Source organism: Hipposideros armiger, unplaced genomic scaffold, assembly GCF_001890085.2.
Source record: "Hipposideros armiger isolate ML-2016 unplaced genomic scaffold, ASM189008v1 scaffold_640, whole genome shotgun sequence".
Classification (NCBI taxonomy): domain Eukaryota; kingdom Metazoa; phylum Chordata; class Mammalia; order Chiroptera; family Hipposideridae; genus Hipposideros; species Hipposideros armiger.
The window spans coordinates 209,569-222,655 of NW_017731990.1; the positions used below are offsets into that span (position 1 = coordinate 209,569).

At 35.2% G+C, this 13,087-nt stretch overlaps 1 protein-coding gene across 4 annotated transcripts in view; it reads left to right on the top strand.

Moving 5' to 3' along the window:
• The window catches only part of SENP1 (SUMO specific peptidase 1), a 49,709-nt gene that overhangs the window by 22,414 nt on the left and 14,208 nt on the right, over window positions 1–13,087 (top strand). For all 4 annotated transcript variants that reach the window (XM_019625846.1, XM_019625845.1, XM_019625847.1 and 1 more), the window contains exons 7-13: window positions 1,133–1,236; window positions 1,318–1,601; window positions 3,486–3,540; window positions 8,806–8,844; window positions 9,700–9,784; window positions 10,012–10,167; window positions 11,038–11,169. In XM_019625846.1, coding sequence (XP_019481391.1) covers window positions 1,133–1,236; window positions 1,318–1,601; window positions 3,486–3,540; window positions 8,806–8,844; window positions 9,700–9,784; window positions 10,012–10,167; window positions 11,038–11,169 — 855 coding nt within the window. The remainder of the gene's footprint in view (window positions 1–1,132; window positions 1,237–1,317; window positions 1,602–3,485; window positions 3,541–8,805; window positions 8,845–9,699; window positions 9,785–10,011; window positions 10,168–11,037; window positions 11,170–13,087) is intronic.

The following is a 13,087-nucleotide window of genomic DNA, read 5'->3' on the forward strand; positions in this document are numbered from 1 at the left end:
CTGCCACAAAGTATAATTATTTTGTGAAGTTGGTGGTTGTATTAAGCTGTATGTGAGAGTTAAAGAAATAAAAGTACTGCGTGTATTGTTTAGTGAATGCAGCCCATTGCTTTAGGGGATCTATATGGAGTAGATGCTTTACCATGGTTACAAGTCCTGTGTAATCTGGTTCTCTGCTAAGTGACCTCATTTCTTACTACTCTTCTGATTCAGACTGACCTTACTATTCCTTGAGCACATCAAGCACATTCCTGTCTCAGGGCCTTTGCTTTTGCTGTTCCTTTGTCTGGAATACTCTTTTATAAATTTCTATGACTTACTTCCTCCCTTGATTTAGGTTTCTATTGAAATATCACCTTGTTAGAGAGGTCTTAACCTGTTTCCTCTGTTCCCTTCCTTCACTTTCTGTTGTTCCCTTATCTTTATTTTTGTTCATTCTACCTGACTATTTTTTGTTTGTCAATCCTTTAACTGTAATGTAAGCTCCACAAGGGCAAGAACTTTATTTTCTTCAGTGCAGTATTTCTAGTGACTGGAACATAGTAGATATTCAAGTCAATAAACGAATGAATATTATGGAGCATGTACTTTCCCCTAAATTCAGTATTGGGACTTAAGAAAAGTAAAATAAATGTTGGAGATGAAAACCATCTCTGGAAAATACTTACACTCTTAAAGATTGAATAGAATAGAAAACTGTTAGCAAGATATTGCACTCAGATCTTGACTGTTCTGGCTACTTCCTTATGATTTTTCTAGCTAGTATCAGGAATCAAGGGGTTTTTTGGAAACTTAATTTAGAGGTCCTCAAATGTTTTATTTCTGGAACTCTTATCAGTTGACTCAGAAGTGATTGCCTGCTGGCCTTCTGGTTTCATATCCTATAGCTTCTCTGCACTATTATTTATGTGTATGCCCTATAATTTTCCAAAATATACTATCTGATATTTACTTCACTAGGCTCCTCTTACATATACTTTATAATTTTGTAGAATATCCTTAATGAGCCATAATTCTTAATTGTCTTGAGGACTCTGCTTGAGCTTTGGCAGGGCGTGTGGGAATCTAGATGCTACTTTGGGAAACACTTGCCTCATTGAATGTATTTAATATTTTTGTTTTTCTTTTATAGACAGTTCAAGAAGAAGAAAGAGAGATTTATAGACAGCTGCTTCAGATGGTCACAGGAAAACAGTTTTCTGTAGCCAAACCCACCACCCATTTTCCTTTACACCTGTGAGTCACAGAAACATATTTCAGAGAATTTAATTCTACATTATGTTACATGATATTGAAACTGTGTTTTTCCCTTGCTAGTTCTCGATGTCTTAGTTCCGGTAAGAATGCTTTGAAAGACCCACTATTTAAAAATGGAAACTCTTGTGCAGCTCATATCACTGGCTCTGACACTTCATCTTCTGGATCTGCCGGCATTTTAACTACCCAGGAGCAGCTGTCACACAGCGCATGTTCCTTGTCATCTTATACTCCAGATGCTTCCTTCGGATCCAAAGATTCCGACCCTCTCTACCCACCCCAACGTCACCACTCCCTTCTACATCAGCTAGATAACTTATCAGCTTCAAATACACAATCTGAAGGTAAAAATGCTGTTATAACTGTATTTTTGCTATAATTCAACTGTATTTATTAGCAGCCACTTCATTGTTTATGGGATATATGTGAATTACACACAAGGTTGTAATTCACATGTAACTTAATTAACACATAAATAACTTAAATACATTTAATTTAGTTAGCCGTGCTACGAGTACACTAAACCTACAGGTAACATTTTTCTTACATGGAGATGCTAGTGATTTCATATAGTATTTTATTTAAAAGATTAACTTCCTAAGCAGAGTCTAACGTCATAGTATGATCAGCTCAATCACTTCAGTACTTTCCCTGTTCTAGTACTTTACAATGAAAATTAAGTACAGTTGACTCTTGAACAATGCAGGCATTAGGGGCACCGCTTGTCCCCTTACCCTCGTGCAGTCAAAAATCCATGTATAACTTAACTCCCCAAAAGCTTAACTGCTAATAGCCTATTGTTGACCAGAAGCCTTACGAATAATATAAACAATGAATTAAAACATATTGTGCATGTTGTATGTATTATATATTGTACTCTTACAATAAAGTAAGCTAGAGAAAGGAAAATGTTATTAAGAAAATCATAAGGAAGAGAACATACATCTACAGTATTTATTGAAAAAAAATTTGCATCTAAGTAGATCATGCAGTTTAAACCCATGTTGTTGAAAGGTCATCTGTACTCTGATGTTCTAGGAGTTTTAGAATATCAATTAAGTATTGAAGTATAAGCTCTTAATCAGGTAATACTTACAAAACCTGTATAACGGCTTTATGCATTTTAGAATGGTCATCAGCAAGTTTTTGAAACAAAAAGAATTTTCTACCTGACTTTCAGCTAACCAAAATATTCTGTCTGTTAGCATTCCAGTTAATTAAGGTTTTGTCATGATTATTTTCTTTCTCTGCTTAGTTTCCCCTTCTTTAGGTATGTGTTATGTGTATAATTCTGGTATGTATTTAGGTATGTAACTTAAAACAAGTTTTACATTAAATGGTTAGACATTGGGAATCTTCTGACAGATGGATTTCTAAGGCTCTCCTTCCTTGGGTCATTGGATTTTTTATTTATTTATTTATTTATTTTTTTTTACTCTATTCCTCACTTTGTTAAAATTCTTTCTTGGGAATTAAAATTGTTGGTGGCATCATTATATAGCTACACATATTCATGAAAACTTGTATTAAACTAGTGAGGTGACTTACTGAGAGCTATCATTTTTTTTTAAAGCCTTTAACCTCAGAAACATACATTGTATGGCAGATGCTTAGATACAACTAAACTGGGACAGATATACTACATCAACCTGTTTAACTGCTTTCCTATTTAATAAATATTCTAAATAAGGTTTTAATCACAGTGCTTTAAAACGACGTGATTCTTGCTTTTATCGATACAGAAAATAAATGATAGAATGTTACAGAATTTGAACTTTTTGTGCTGCTGCTTCTCCTGTAGCTGTTTCTATCGTTAGCTCTTCTTTCTCCTTCCCCTTCCCCTTTGCTCTTTCACCGTATGCAGTCTTATGGTAGTTCACGAGCTGAAGATTTTTGGGATATCTTGGCATGTTCTTATTCCCCAGGAACAGAAAGAGGAAGCACAAGGAACAAGCGGAGCCCGGGAATAGATGCTGAAGGGTGTATATACTTGTATGTTAGAGTCACTGCTTTATTAGTGAGGCAGACACTTCAGTAAGCCCTATTCTTGGCTTAGTGAAAATGGATACGCCTTTCTTTTTCTTCCATCTTCCCTTTATCCTTATACTATGTTATTTTTATGGAAATGGAACATAACAAAGTATGGGAACTTAAACTACAGACATCTAGAATGTATAACTGTGTGGAATTCTATTAATAATGATAGGCTCTTGTGTTTCTTTGTTTAGGATCAGACTCTGTGATTTTACTCAAAGTGAAAGAGTCCCAGACTCCAACTCCCAGGTAAACTTTGGAAAAAGGACATTATTAACATAGTGTTTAACTACATTTTTTTTCCCCCCACTAAGAGTTACATAATATAAAACTAAAACTGCCTCAATTCAGACCTCTCTCATATGTGTTTGAATTATTTCAGTGACTTTCTAATTGGTCTTTTCTGCAGCCTCCATTTTGTTCTTCATTCCATCTTCCCCCATGTTCTCTGATCCATTCTTTGTATTATTCTTTAGTCCATCTTTCATTCTTCAACCAGAGTGATCTAACATGCATATGTGATCATTCATTAAATTCCCTCAAGGATGGCTTATCAGACAGAACCAAACTTTTTAGTATGTTATGCAAAGCACTTCCTCCATAAACCTCGCTTCCTATCACACATTCTTTCCTTTAACAAGTATTTACTAATAGTCTACTGTGTTCCAGATACAAGCCCAGACATTGGGGATAACACCAGTGATCAAAATGAAATCCCTGCTCTCAAGAAGCTTACATTCATGGTGTTGCTCTAAGTTGATACAGTTTTCCTTACTCTTTACCCGTTAGCTGCTAGAGAATTTGACTCATCCAAATCTAGAATATTTCCAGGAATGCGGCAGGGATGGAGTGAGCTGGAGGTTCCGATGGGTAACTTGAAAGCTGCACACTTATATTTAATTCAAGAGTGTGCAATTCCAGTTAGTCTGCAAATGTGGACTATGAATAATCAGATAAGATAGTTACTATATAGAAACCAATATAAAGAAACCAATACATTTTATTTTTGTGGTACATTAAAATCAAATTCAGATAAAGATTTAAAATTATAGCATAGCCAGAGGAACCATTTGATAGGCATGTATAAATCTGTTAGAGATGTGCCAGCACAAATTATGGAATGCCAGAGCAAGTTGATTTAGGCTGTGTTTTCTCTAATATAAATACTAATACAGAGTGCCGCAAATATTTAAGTACACTCAACTGAACATAGTTAAAAATATTGGAATATAATTAAAAAATAATTAAGTAGTTAAAAATACCTACAATACTAATTCAAAGTGCACAGCATTTTTGCTTTAAAGTGCACTAATAAAATTGGCATTTAATAAAAAAGGAGCTTACCTTCTAGTTGTAAGGAGTGTAAGGGGAGGGGTAGGGACAAATAGTGAACAAATAAACATATACCTGGTGGTGATAAGTTCTGTGAAGAAATATAATAAAGCAGGGTAATATATCGATTGAAGAAGGGGATGCTATTTATCAAGGATGGTCACAGGAAGCCTGATAAGGTGACAGTTGAGAGGCATGATCGAGGTGAGTGAAGGAGTCATATGGAAATATAGGACTCTTTCATGTGTTTATTATATGCTCTACTATAATATGATATATACTTTCTTTACCTTTACATTCAACATTCTTTCTGCCTGATATGTCCCCCCACCTCAACTTGTCTATCTGACAATAGTTGCTTTCTTATCTCTTAAGCCTCAATTCCAATGTGATCTTCTGTATGAAACTTGACCCCCTGGGAGGTATCAAATACTTCTTCCTGTGTAATTCAGTAGGGTACTATTTAGATTGCTATATTTTTCCTATATATGGCCTTAGCAATTCAATTGCTAGGATGCTGATAGTATCAGGTTTCCATTGAGAAGGTTAGGGATGATAATAAAACGTTCTTTCTCATCTCAGTTCCACTACTTCTTTTCAGCTCTCCTATATGTTCCAAACTTTAGATATTTAAAAAATATTCTCCATTTGTTAATAGTTTCTCAAGGAGACTTTACAGTTTGGATTCTTTATACATACCTTTTTTTTTTTTAATCAGACCTTGGTTCTCCCCTTGCCTTTTCCAGGCTTCACATAAACTTTGGACAAGTTACTCTTCTCAGCCTCAGTTTTCTTGTCAATAAAATGCCAGTATTAATACCTTACTATTGAATTGTTGTGAAGATTAACTTTCAGATAAAGCACTTAGAAAGGTGTTTCACAGGTAGTGCACAAAAAAAGGTATTCTCCCTTGGGAAATAGTTAATTTCATGTGAAGATTGCTTTTAGTTCTGTAATTGTTCTTGACTAAATCTACCTTTCCCTTATGAAGGAGTTCTCCTAGTGATGACTGAAGAATGAGATAGGAGGAGAAATCGTCTCTTGAGTAAGGCTGATTGGAGAATGCTGTTTATCGAAATTGGAGGCTACTCTCCCAAGGCTTGACTGATTGGCTTTTTATTCTTAATCTCCTACCAGCAATGAAGATTTGCCCTTATTTCCCAGACTATGCCTTGTCGTTTCATGCCTCTGTGTCATTGTACATTCTGATCCTTCCGCCTGGAATTCCCTTTCTTTCCTTGTCCACTTGTTAAACTCTTATTTTGCTTTTTGAAATCTGATTCAGGTGTTGTTTTTTCTCTGACTTCTCAAGATAGCATTAGTCTTTCCCTCTAGAACAGCGGTTCTCAACCTTTCACAGGGGTCACCTAAGACCATCGGAAAACACATATTTTCAATGGTCTTAGGAACTGAGACACTGCTCCTCTATCCGTCTCCATGCCCACATGCAGATACACCCACATACGAGTACCCGGCGACCCCTGTGAAAGGGTCATTCGACCCCCAAAGGGGTCGCGACCCCCAGGTTGAGAACTGCTGCTCTAGAACTTCTATCCCTGTACTTTGGGACCAATCACATGATGGGTACTTAGTAAATAAATCTTTGTTATATAAATGAATTTCCTAAAAGGCCTGCAGTGCTCTCTTGAGTAACTCAAGTACTCAGCATCTTCGTTTTGGTCTAATGCTTTGGTTTATTAAAAGGTACTTTATAATTGTAGAAGAACACAGTCTTTGGAATTGGACACTGTTTCTAATCCTGGCCCTTCCAAGACAAATTATCCTTCTGAACCTCAAATTTCCTTTTCTGTATAGTGTGAGTAATAATTCCTTATTAGCTATTTTACGTGTATTGAGGTTTAATTGATATATGAGGATTATCATGAGGCTTAACTAGTATGCACCTAGAACAGAATTGTACACATGGAGCACTAAGTAGGTATTCAGTAGTTATTGTAGTTATTACTGTGTGCTTCAGTTATATAAGAAATAATATATAATCTCTTTGAAAAGCAAAGAGATTTTACTTTTCCCCCTGCATTTTGTTTTCCTAAGCCAGGAGATACCTCCATCCATTGAAGAGAAGTGCTTGTCCCTTGTATTATTCATTTATTTAATAAATACTGAGTGTCTGCTATGTGTCAGGCACTGTTCTTGGTGCAGAGGATACAGTAGTAAATACAAAAGACAAACATGTCTGTCCTTATCAGGTTTATATTCTAATAAGGGAAGTAGACAAATTTGAATAGCATGACCCAATACTGGGCAATTCTGGGTGGTTCTTTTCAGCTTTTTATATTGTGCAATAAATGTGTTCATGTCAATTTGTTTTAGTATCACTAAGTAGACCTAACTACTACCACTGATCTCTGTGGCCTTCTGTTTTGGTTGTTATGTCAGTTGTTCACTGCACCAAGGGGATAGACCACCTCCTGCTATGTTCTCCCCTTATGAACCTCCGTGCCGGTGGGGAGGCAGTAGAAGAGCATTTTCATTGCCAAACCCTAGCCTAAGGAGGATTGGGAATACTAATTCTCAAAAGATAGGCTAAGGAGCAAGGCTACCTTCTGAGCCTTTGCTCTTGCTTTCACTAGGACAGATTGTAGAGATTAAGAACCGAAAGGGACTCTAACCTCCATGTTTTACAAATCCAGAAATTAAGGCTCATGGGAATGAAGTGACTTGCTCAAAGTCACAAAGCTAATCAGGGACAGCTCCAGGAGATCCTGGTCTCTTAACTCCCAATTTGATGCTATGTTTACTTGTACTATGTATCTAAAAGTTTTCTTTGTAAAAGTATTCACTCTTCTTCCATTTGTTTCTGTAAGAGATCCTTCAGTTAGAGCTTGGCAAGGAGATGAGGAAGTTTGAGAACAGCAAGAGACTCTAGGGCTTACACTTAACATGCCTGCAACTCTGCTAAGCATTATTCATTCGGGTTGTCAGCAAGAGCTTCACAGAATAGAATTGATCTCTCATCTTTGAAATGGAATTGTATTGCCGATTCTCCACTTTGATTCATTCATTGACTCATTAGCTGTTTGATATGGACTGTTCTGTGGGTGGGGATTTTCAGTATCTACTATGATTTGGTTGAATATATTTTTTTTGTTATGACTTTTTTTTTAATTTTTAAAAATTTATTTTTCAATTACCATTGGCATACAATATTATATTAGTTTCAGGTGTACAAAACAACGTAGTGATTAGACATTTATATACCTCACAGTGATAAACCCAATAAGTCTATTACCCGTCTGACATTGTACATAGTTATTACAATATTATTGACTATATCCCCTATGCTGTACTTTACATCCCTGTGACTATTTTTTTTTCAATTATAGTTGACATTCAATATTACTTTATATTAGTTTCAAGTGTACAGTGTAGTGGTTAGACATTTATATAATTTATGAAATGATCCCCCTGATAAATCTAGTACCCATCTAACACTATACATAGTTTTTACAATATTATTGACTATATTTCCCATGCTGTACTTCACATCCCTGTGACTGTTCTGTGACTACCAATACCAATTTGTACTTCTTAATCCCTTCACCTTTTTCACCCAGCCCCCCAACTCTCCTACCATCTGGTAGCCATCAGTTTGTTCTCTGTATCTATGAGTCTGTTTCTGTTTTGTTTGTTCGTTTATTTTGTTCTTTATAGTCTACCTATAAGTGAGATTATATGGTATTTGTCTTTCTCAGTCTGACTTATTTCACTTAGCATAATACCTTCTAGTCCATCCATATTGTCATATGGTTGAATGTATTTTGATTCAAGTAGACTGACAAGTTCAAGAACCTATAAGGTTTGATTAAATTATTAATAAATCTGTCAGTCTGAACCGTTTGGGAAGAATAATGTTCTAGCTTAATATATTATCTTGACAAGTAATGTACTCTTTCACATAATGTTGGTCTCATGTAAGTAAGGAGCTATATTAAACTTAATTTCTGTGTTGAACTTTGGGTCTTTTTTTTTAACTAATGTATATGCAAATGACTCGTGTATTTCTTTAGTTACCTGTTACAATTATTTTATGTAACTTAGGTTCTTTTATTTATTCCATACTTGTAAATTATTTAAGTGATCAGTTTTGCTAGTGAAGATATTTGAATTTTCTCATAAGCCTCCTGCTCACTTGTCACATTTTTCTTTTCCCACCCATAGTCCTACTTTTTTCCAGGCAGAGCTGTGGATCAAAGAATTGTAAGTTACTATTTTTGGTATCATTTTTTCCTTTTCTGTCATTTCCTTTTCAGTTAGAAGAAATCAATTAGCCAATCATCCTATTTTAAGTGAGTAAAAATGCTCTATTTATAGCTATTTATAAAACAACTTTTAAGTTGTTAGGTTTTTAAATTTTGTTGGTGTTAGGACATTTCTATACACAGGTTTATTAAATCTATAACAGTTGTCAAAGCTAACTTGAATTGGAAAAATATTTCAAAGGTAGCAATTATATAGAAAGGAAAATAAATGCCCTTATTTTCACATTGATAAAACTAATTTATTGACTAATTTCTATTTCTGGAGTTTACAAAATCACTGAAAGCCTTTGGTCTCCGGTTTTAAGAACTCACTTTGAGTTATCCAAACCCCCTGCTCCTGTTAATTATTTTTAAAGAAAAAAATAAACCAATATTGCTTCTTTTGGTTAATAAATACAATATTTGAATTAAAACCTCAATGATATCTTGCATTATTTTTTTCTTTGGGATTCAGTCTTATTTTTGAATTTCTAAAATAGAGCTTCATTTTTTTCTAGAATCTTAGAAACATGTTTTTAAAAAGGACAACACGTTTACAAGTATCCACAAAAGTCACCTGTTCACATTTGGTCACAAGCTAATAATTTTCATCATTTCAATAAAATAGTAGGATGATTTTAATAACACTACATGGTTTCACTCTGTCTTAAAATATAAGTACAGTGATAAGTTAGTGTAAGGATTTTATTTAGACTTTCTGTAGGAGGGTTTTATATTTAATGCTCATTGTGCGTCAACAATGTGCTTGATGCTAAGAGAGTGGTCTGCATTTGTCACATTTTTCATTCCCTAGAACTAGTGTTTATGATTCTCGAGCACGGGAAAGATTGCGCCAGATTGAAGAGCAGAAAGCACTGGCATTACAGCTTCAAAACCAGGTAAAAAAAAAAATGGGGTAAGATTATAAATAAATAGCATATCCAAGTTGAAACTAATTTGGAAGGTTACCTGGATTTGGCGTCAAAGCTGTTGTAGTGCAAGATTGTATGATATCATAGCATTGTATGATAAGTGGTATATGTTCTTCGTCTATCCAGCTAGTACCACTCAATGTAGTGAGAGAGCATATTTATTTATCCCACTTATCTGAAGTTCTGTCTTTCAGAGATTGCAGGAACAGGAACATTCAGTACATGATTCAGTAGAACTACATCTTCGTGTACCTCTTGAAAAGGAGATCCCTGTCACAATCACCCAAGAAACAGAAAAAAAAGGTCATAAGTTAACTGATAGTGAAGATGAGTTTCCTGAAATCACAGAGGTAAATTGCATAATATAAATTCCTGCACTAGCAAGTAATGTATTTAGAAAGAATACTTTGGAGGAATTGAAAACATAAAAGTAATAGAACACCTGATACTTAAATTGTATTGCACGCTCCTGCTTTCATTTTTATTATATCCCAATATTGGCTTTATTTTTAAAGGATTATTGAAAATTGAGGAAAAAATTATGGGTGGGTGGCATTTAGTGACTTAAGTGAAAAAGCATTTAAAAAATATATAAACTTGTTTCATTTCATGTGCATTTTTTATGCATGTGTACAGTATTTTGATACAGTATTTTGAGGGTTACTTTTTTTTACGTAATAAAAACTCATTATAAAAGCCTGTGTACGTTTTAAAATAATCTGTTTCTTAATCCAGTCTTCTGTTTGAAAAACTATCATATAGCTGGTGAGTATAGCACATTTGTTATAGTTATGCACTATTCCATATTTTACATTAAAAAATTGAAATTTTTCTAGGAAAATGTGTCTAAAAGAGACTACCTTTACTCCCTGACTGTATTTTAGGAAACATTCTATTTCTCAGGAAATTGTTTGGGCCAGAAATATAAAATATAATTAGGTCTTATGGGCTTAGAAAATTTGAAAGCAGAAAGTTATTTCAGACTTTAGTAGGAATAATATGAAACAAGGGCTGAAATGTGCTGAAAAAGAGAAGAGAGGACAAGATGGGATGGAAGAAGGTAATCAGGAAGGTTACTAGAAAGAATAGAAACCAAGACGTTAGAAGTAAACAGTTGATTAATGATAAATAGTCTGGGGATCATAAGGGGTGTAGTGAGAAATCTGGTGTGTCTGAAGCCATGTATACTTGATCTCTGACACCTCTTCTTGTTTCACTAGGAAATGGAGAAAGAAATAAAGAATGTATTTCGTAATGGGAACCAGGATGAAGTTCTGAGTGAAGCATTCCGCTTAACCATTACACGGAAAGATATTCAAACTCTAAACCATCTGAACTGGCTCAATGATGAGGTAATCTTGCACCCATTTTTATATTCAGATAGTGGGTGAACATTAAGTGGAAATTAAGTTAAGGCATTATCTCACTATTTCTCAAAGCGTGGTCCTTGAATGACTTGAATCAGAATCAGCTCTCATAGGCCTCTCAGTTCTCCTCAATAAGTATGAGGCAGTGTGGTAAAGATATGCATTTTAAAAAAAACATCTCAGGAGATTTTTATATATCTTAAAGTCTAAGAACTGCTGATTTACCTTTTTATGTATTGACGATTTGGACGCTAAGGGAGAGGACATTTACTCGTTGGTATTCTCACTCTTGTTAAGGCACCTACCCTGCAGTTCACATTTCTGAGCAGATACTTAATAGCTGACTATGTTGTAGCATGAAGGAATACTTTCCATATAGGAATCCATTTCTACTTCCCCTTCTCTCTCTACTTGTTCTAGGTCTCAGGTAATGACTTTTTAAAATAGCCTACATTTATACATGGCATTTTAAAAACTGACATTAAAAAGCTATATTATTAAATATTTGATGTATTGGGTTAAAAAAAAGTTATGGTCCTCAGCCCCCAAGAGTTCTAATTATTTTAAGTAAATTGATTACACTGTAGTCTTTAAACTGATCTGTCCTATTCCTAAATCTGGACAGGAGCCTGTTTTATTTCAGATGGATATTTTCACAGCAAAAGAAGAAAACTGGGGTGGGTTGTTTTTTTTGTTTTGGTTTTGTTTTCTAAGTACCTGCTTCCTATCTTAGGCCCACTAGGGGCATCCCTGCTTGATCAAGCTTTACAGCTATGGAGGATTTTTAGATACTCAGTATAGTAAGCACTAGATAGTCTAGATACCTATGTTTTGGTCTTATATGCTTAGGACCTTCATCTAACATCTGTTGAGCATTTACCTCATGTTAGGCATTGTTCTAAGTGTTTTATGTTTTCTACACCTGTAATGGTCACCACAACCCTTGGAGGTAGATACTATAATTTTATCATCTCCATTTTATAGATGAAGAAACAAGGCACAGAAAGATTAAGAAACTCGCAAGGATACATGGCTAGTTAAGTAGCAGAGCCTGGATTCAGACCCAAGCATTGGCTCTTATATGTTATATCATACTGCCTCAGAATCTTAAATTGGATCCTGGTGTATAGAATTTGAGAGGCGTATGTCACGCCCAATTTGTTGATTTTCTCTAGGGCCAGCTCAACTACCCCGTTCTCTTTGCCACTGGTGAGTTTATAAGATATAAATTTCAGAAGTTCGTCACTCCCTGACCAAGAATAGCAAGGAAGGTATGTTTCGGTACTGCCTTGCTTTAGGGGAAAACACCCTTGCTTCTTTTGGCTCAGAATAGTGATATTAGGACAGTGGATCAAATAACAGGAAAAAAAGAGCTTACCAAATCAAAGGGCAAAATGAAAATCAAGGACAGTCAGAAGTATCTACCAATTAAATGTTTTTGATTTGGAGACATTAATCTGAGGTCCCTTGCCGTTTTTTTGCCTGCCACTGCTAAAAGGGAGAGGGTTAGTTATTCTACAGGGATTGTAGCCTGTGTGTTGTGAATTATGCAAAACCTCCTAGGGGGCAGCAATGAGTAGGATATGAGCTGAGTTCTTGGTAGTTATGTACTGTGCCAGTTACCTCAGTGAGATCCCTTACAGAGGCAGCATTCATCAGGACATATTTTCCATTCCCTAGGCCCATCAGAGGCTGGATTTTTAGCAAGCAAAGTTAATGGAAGTTACATTATTTAGAAAAGATGAGGGGAAGGAAAGATTCCTGGTCTACTGCATCTCTACCACACCTACCCATAACTTTTGTAGGGATTGTTTGTCTTCTGAGTTCAGAATAATGGTAACCTTGAAAGCAGGTGCCAATTCACATGTCCATGATGATGAGAACCATTTTCAAAGTACCATAC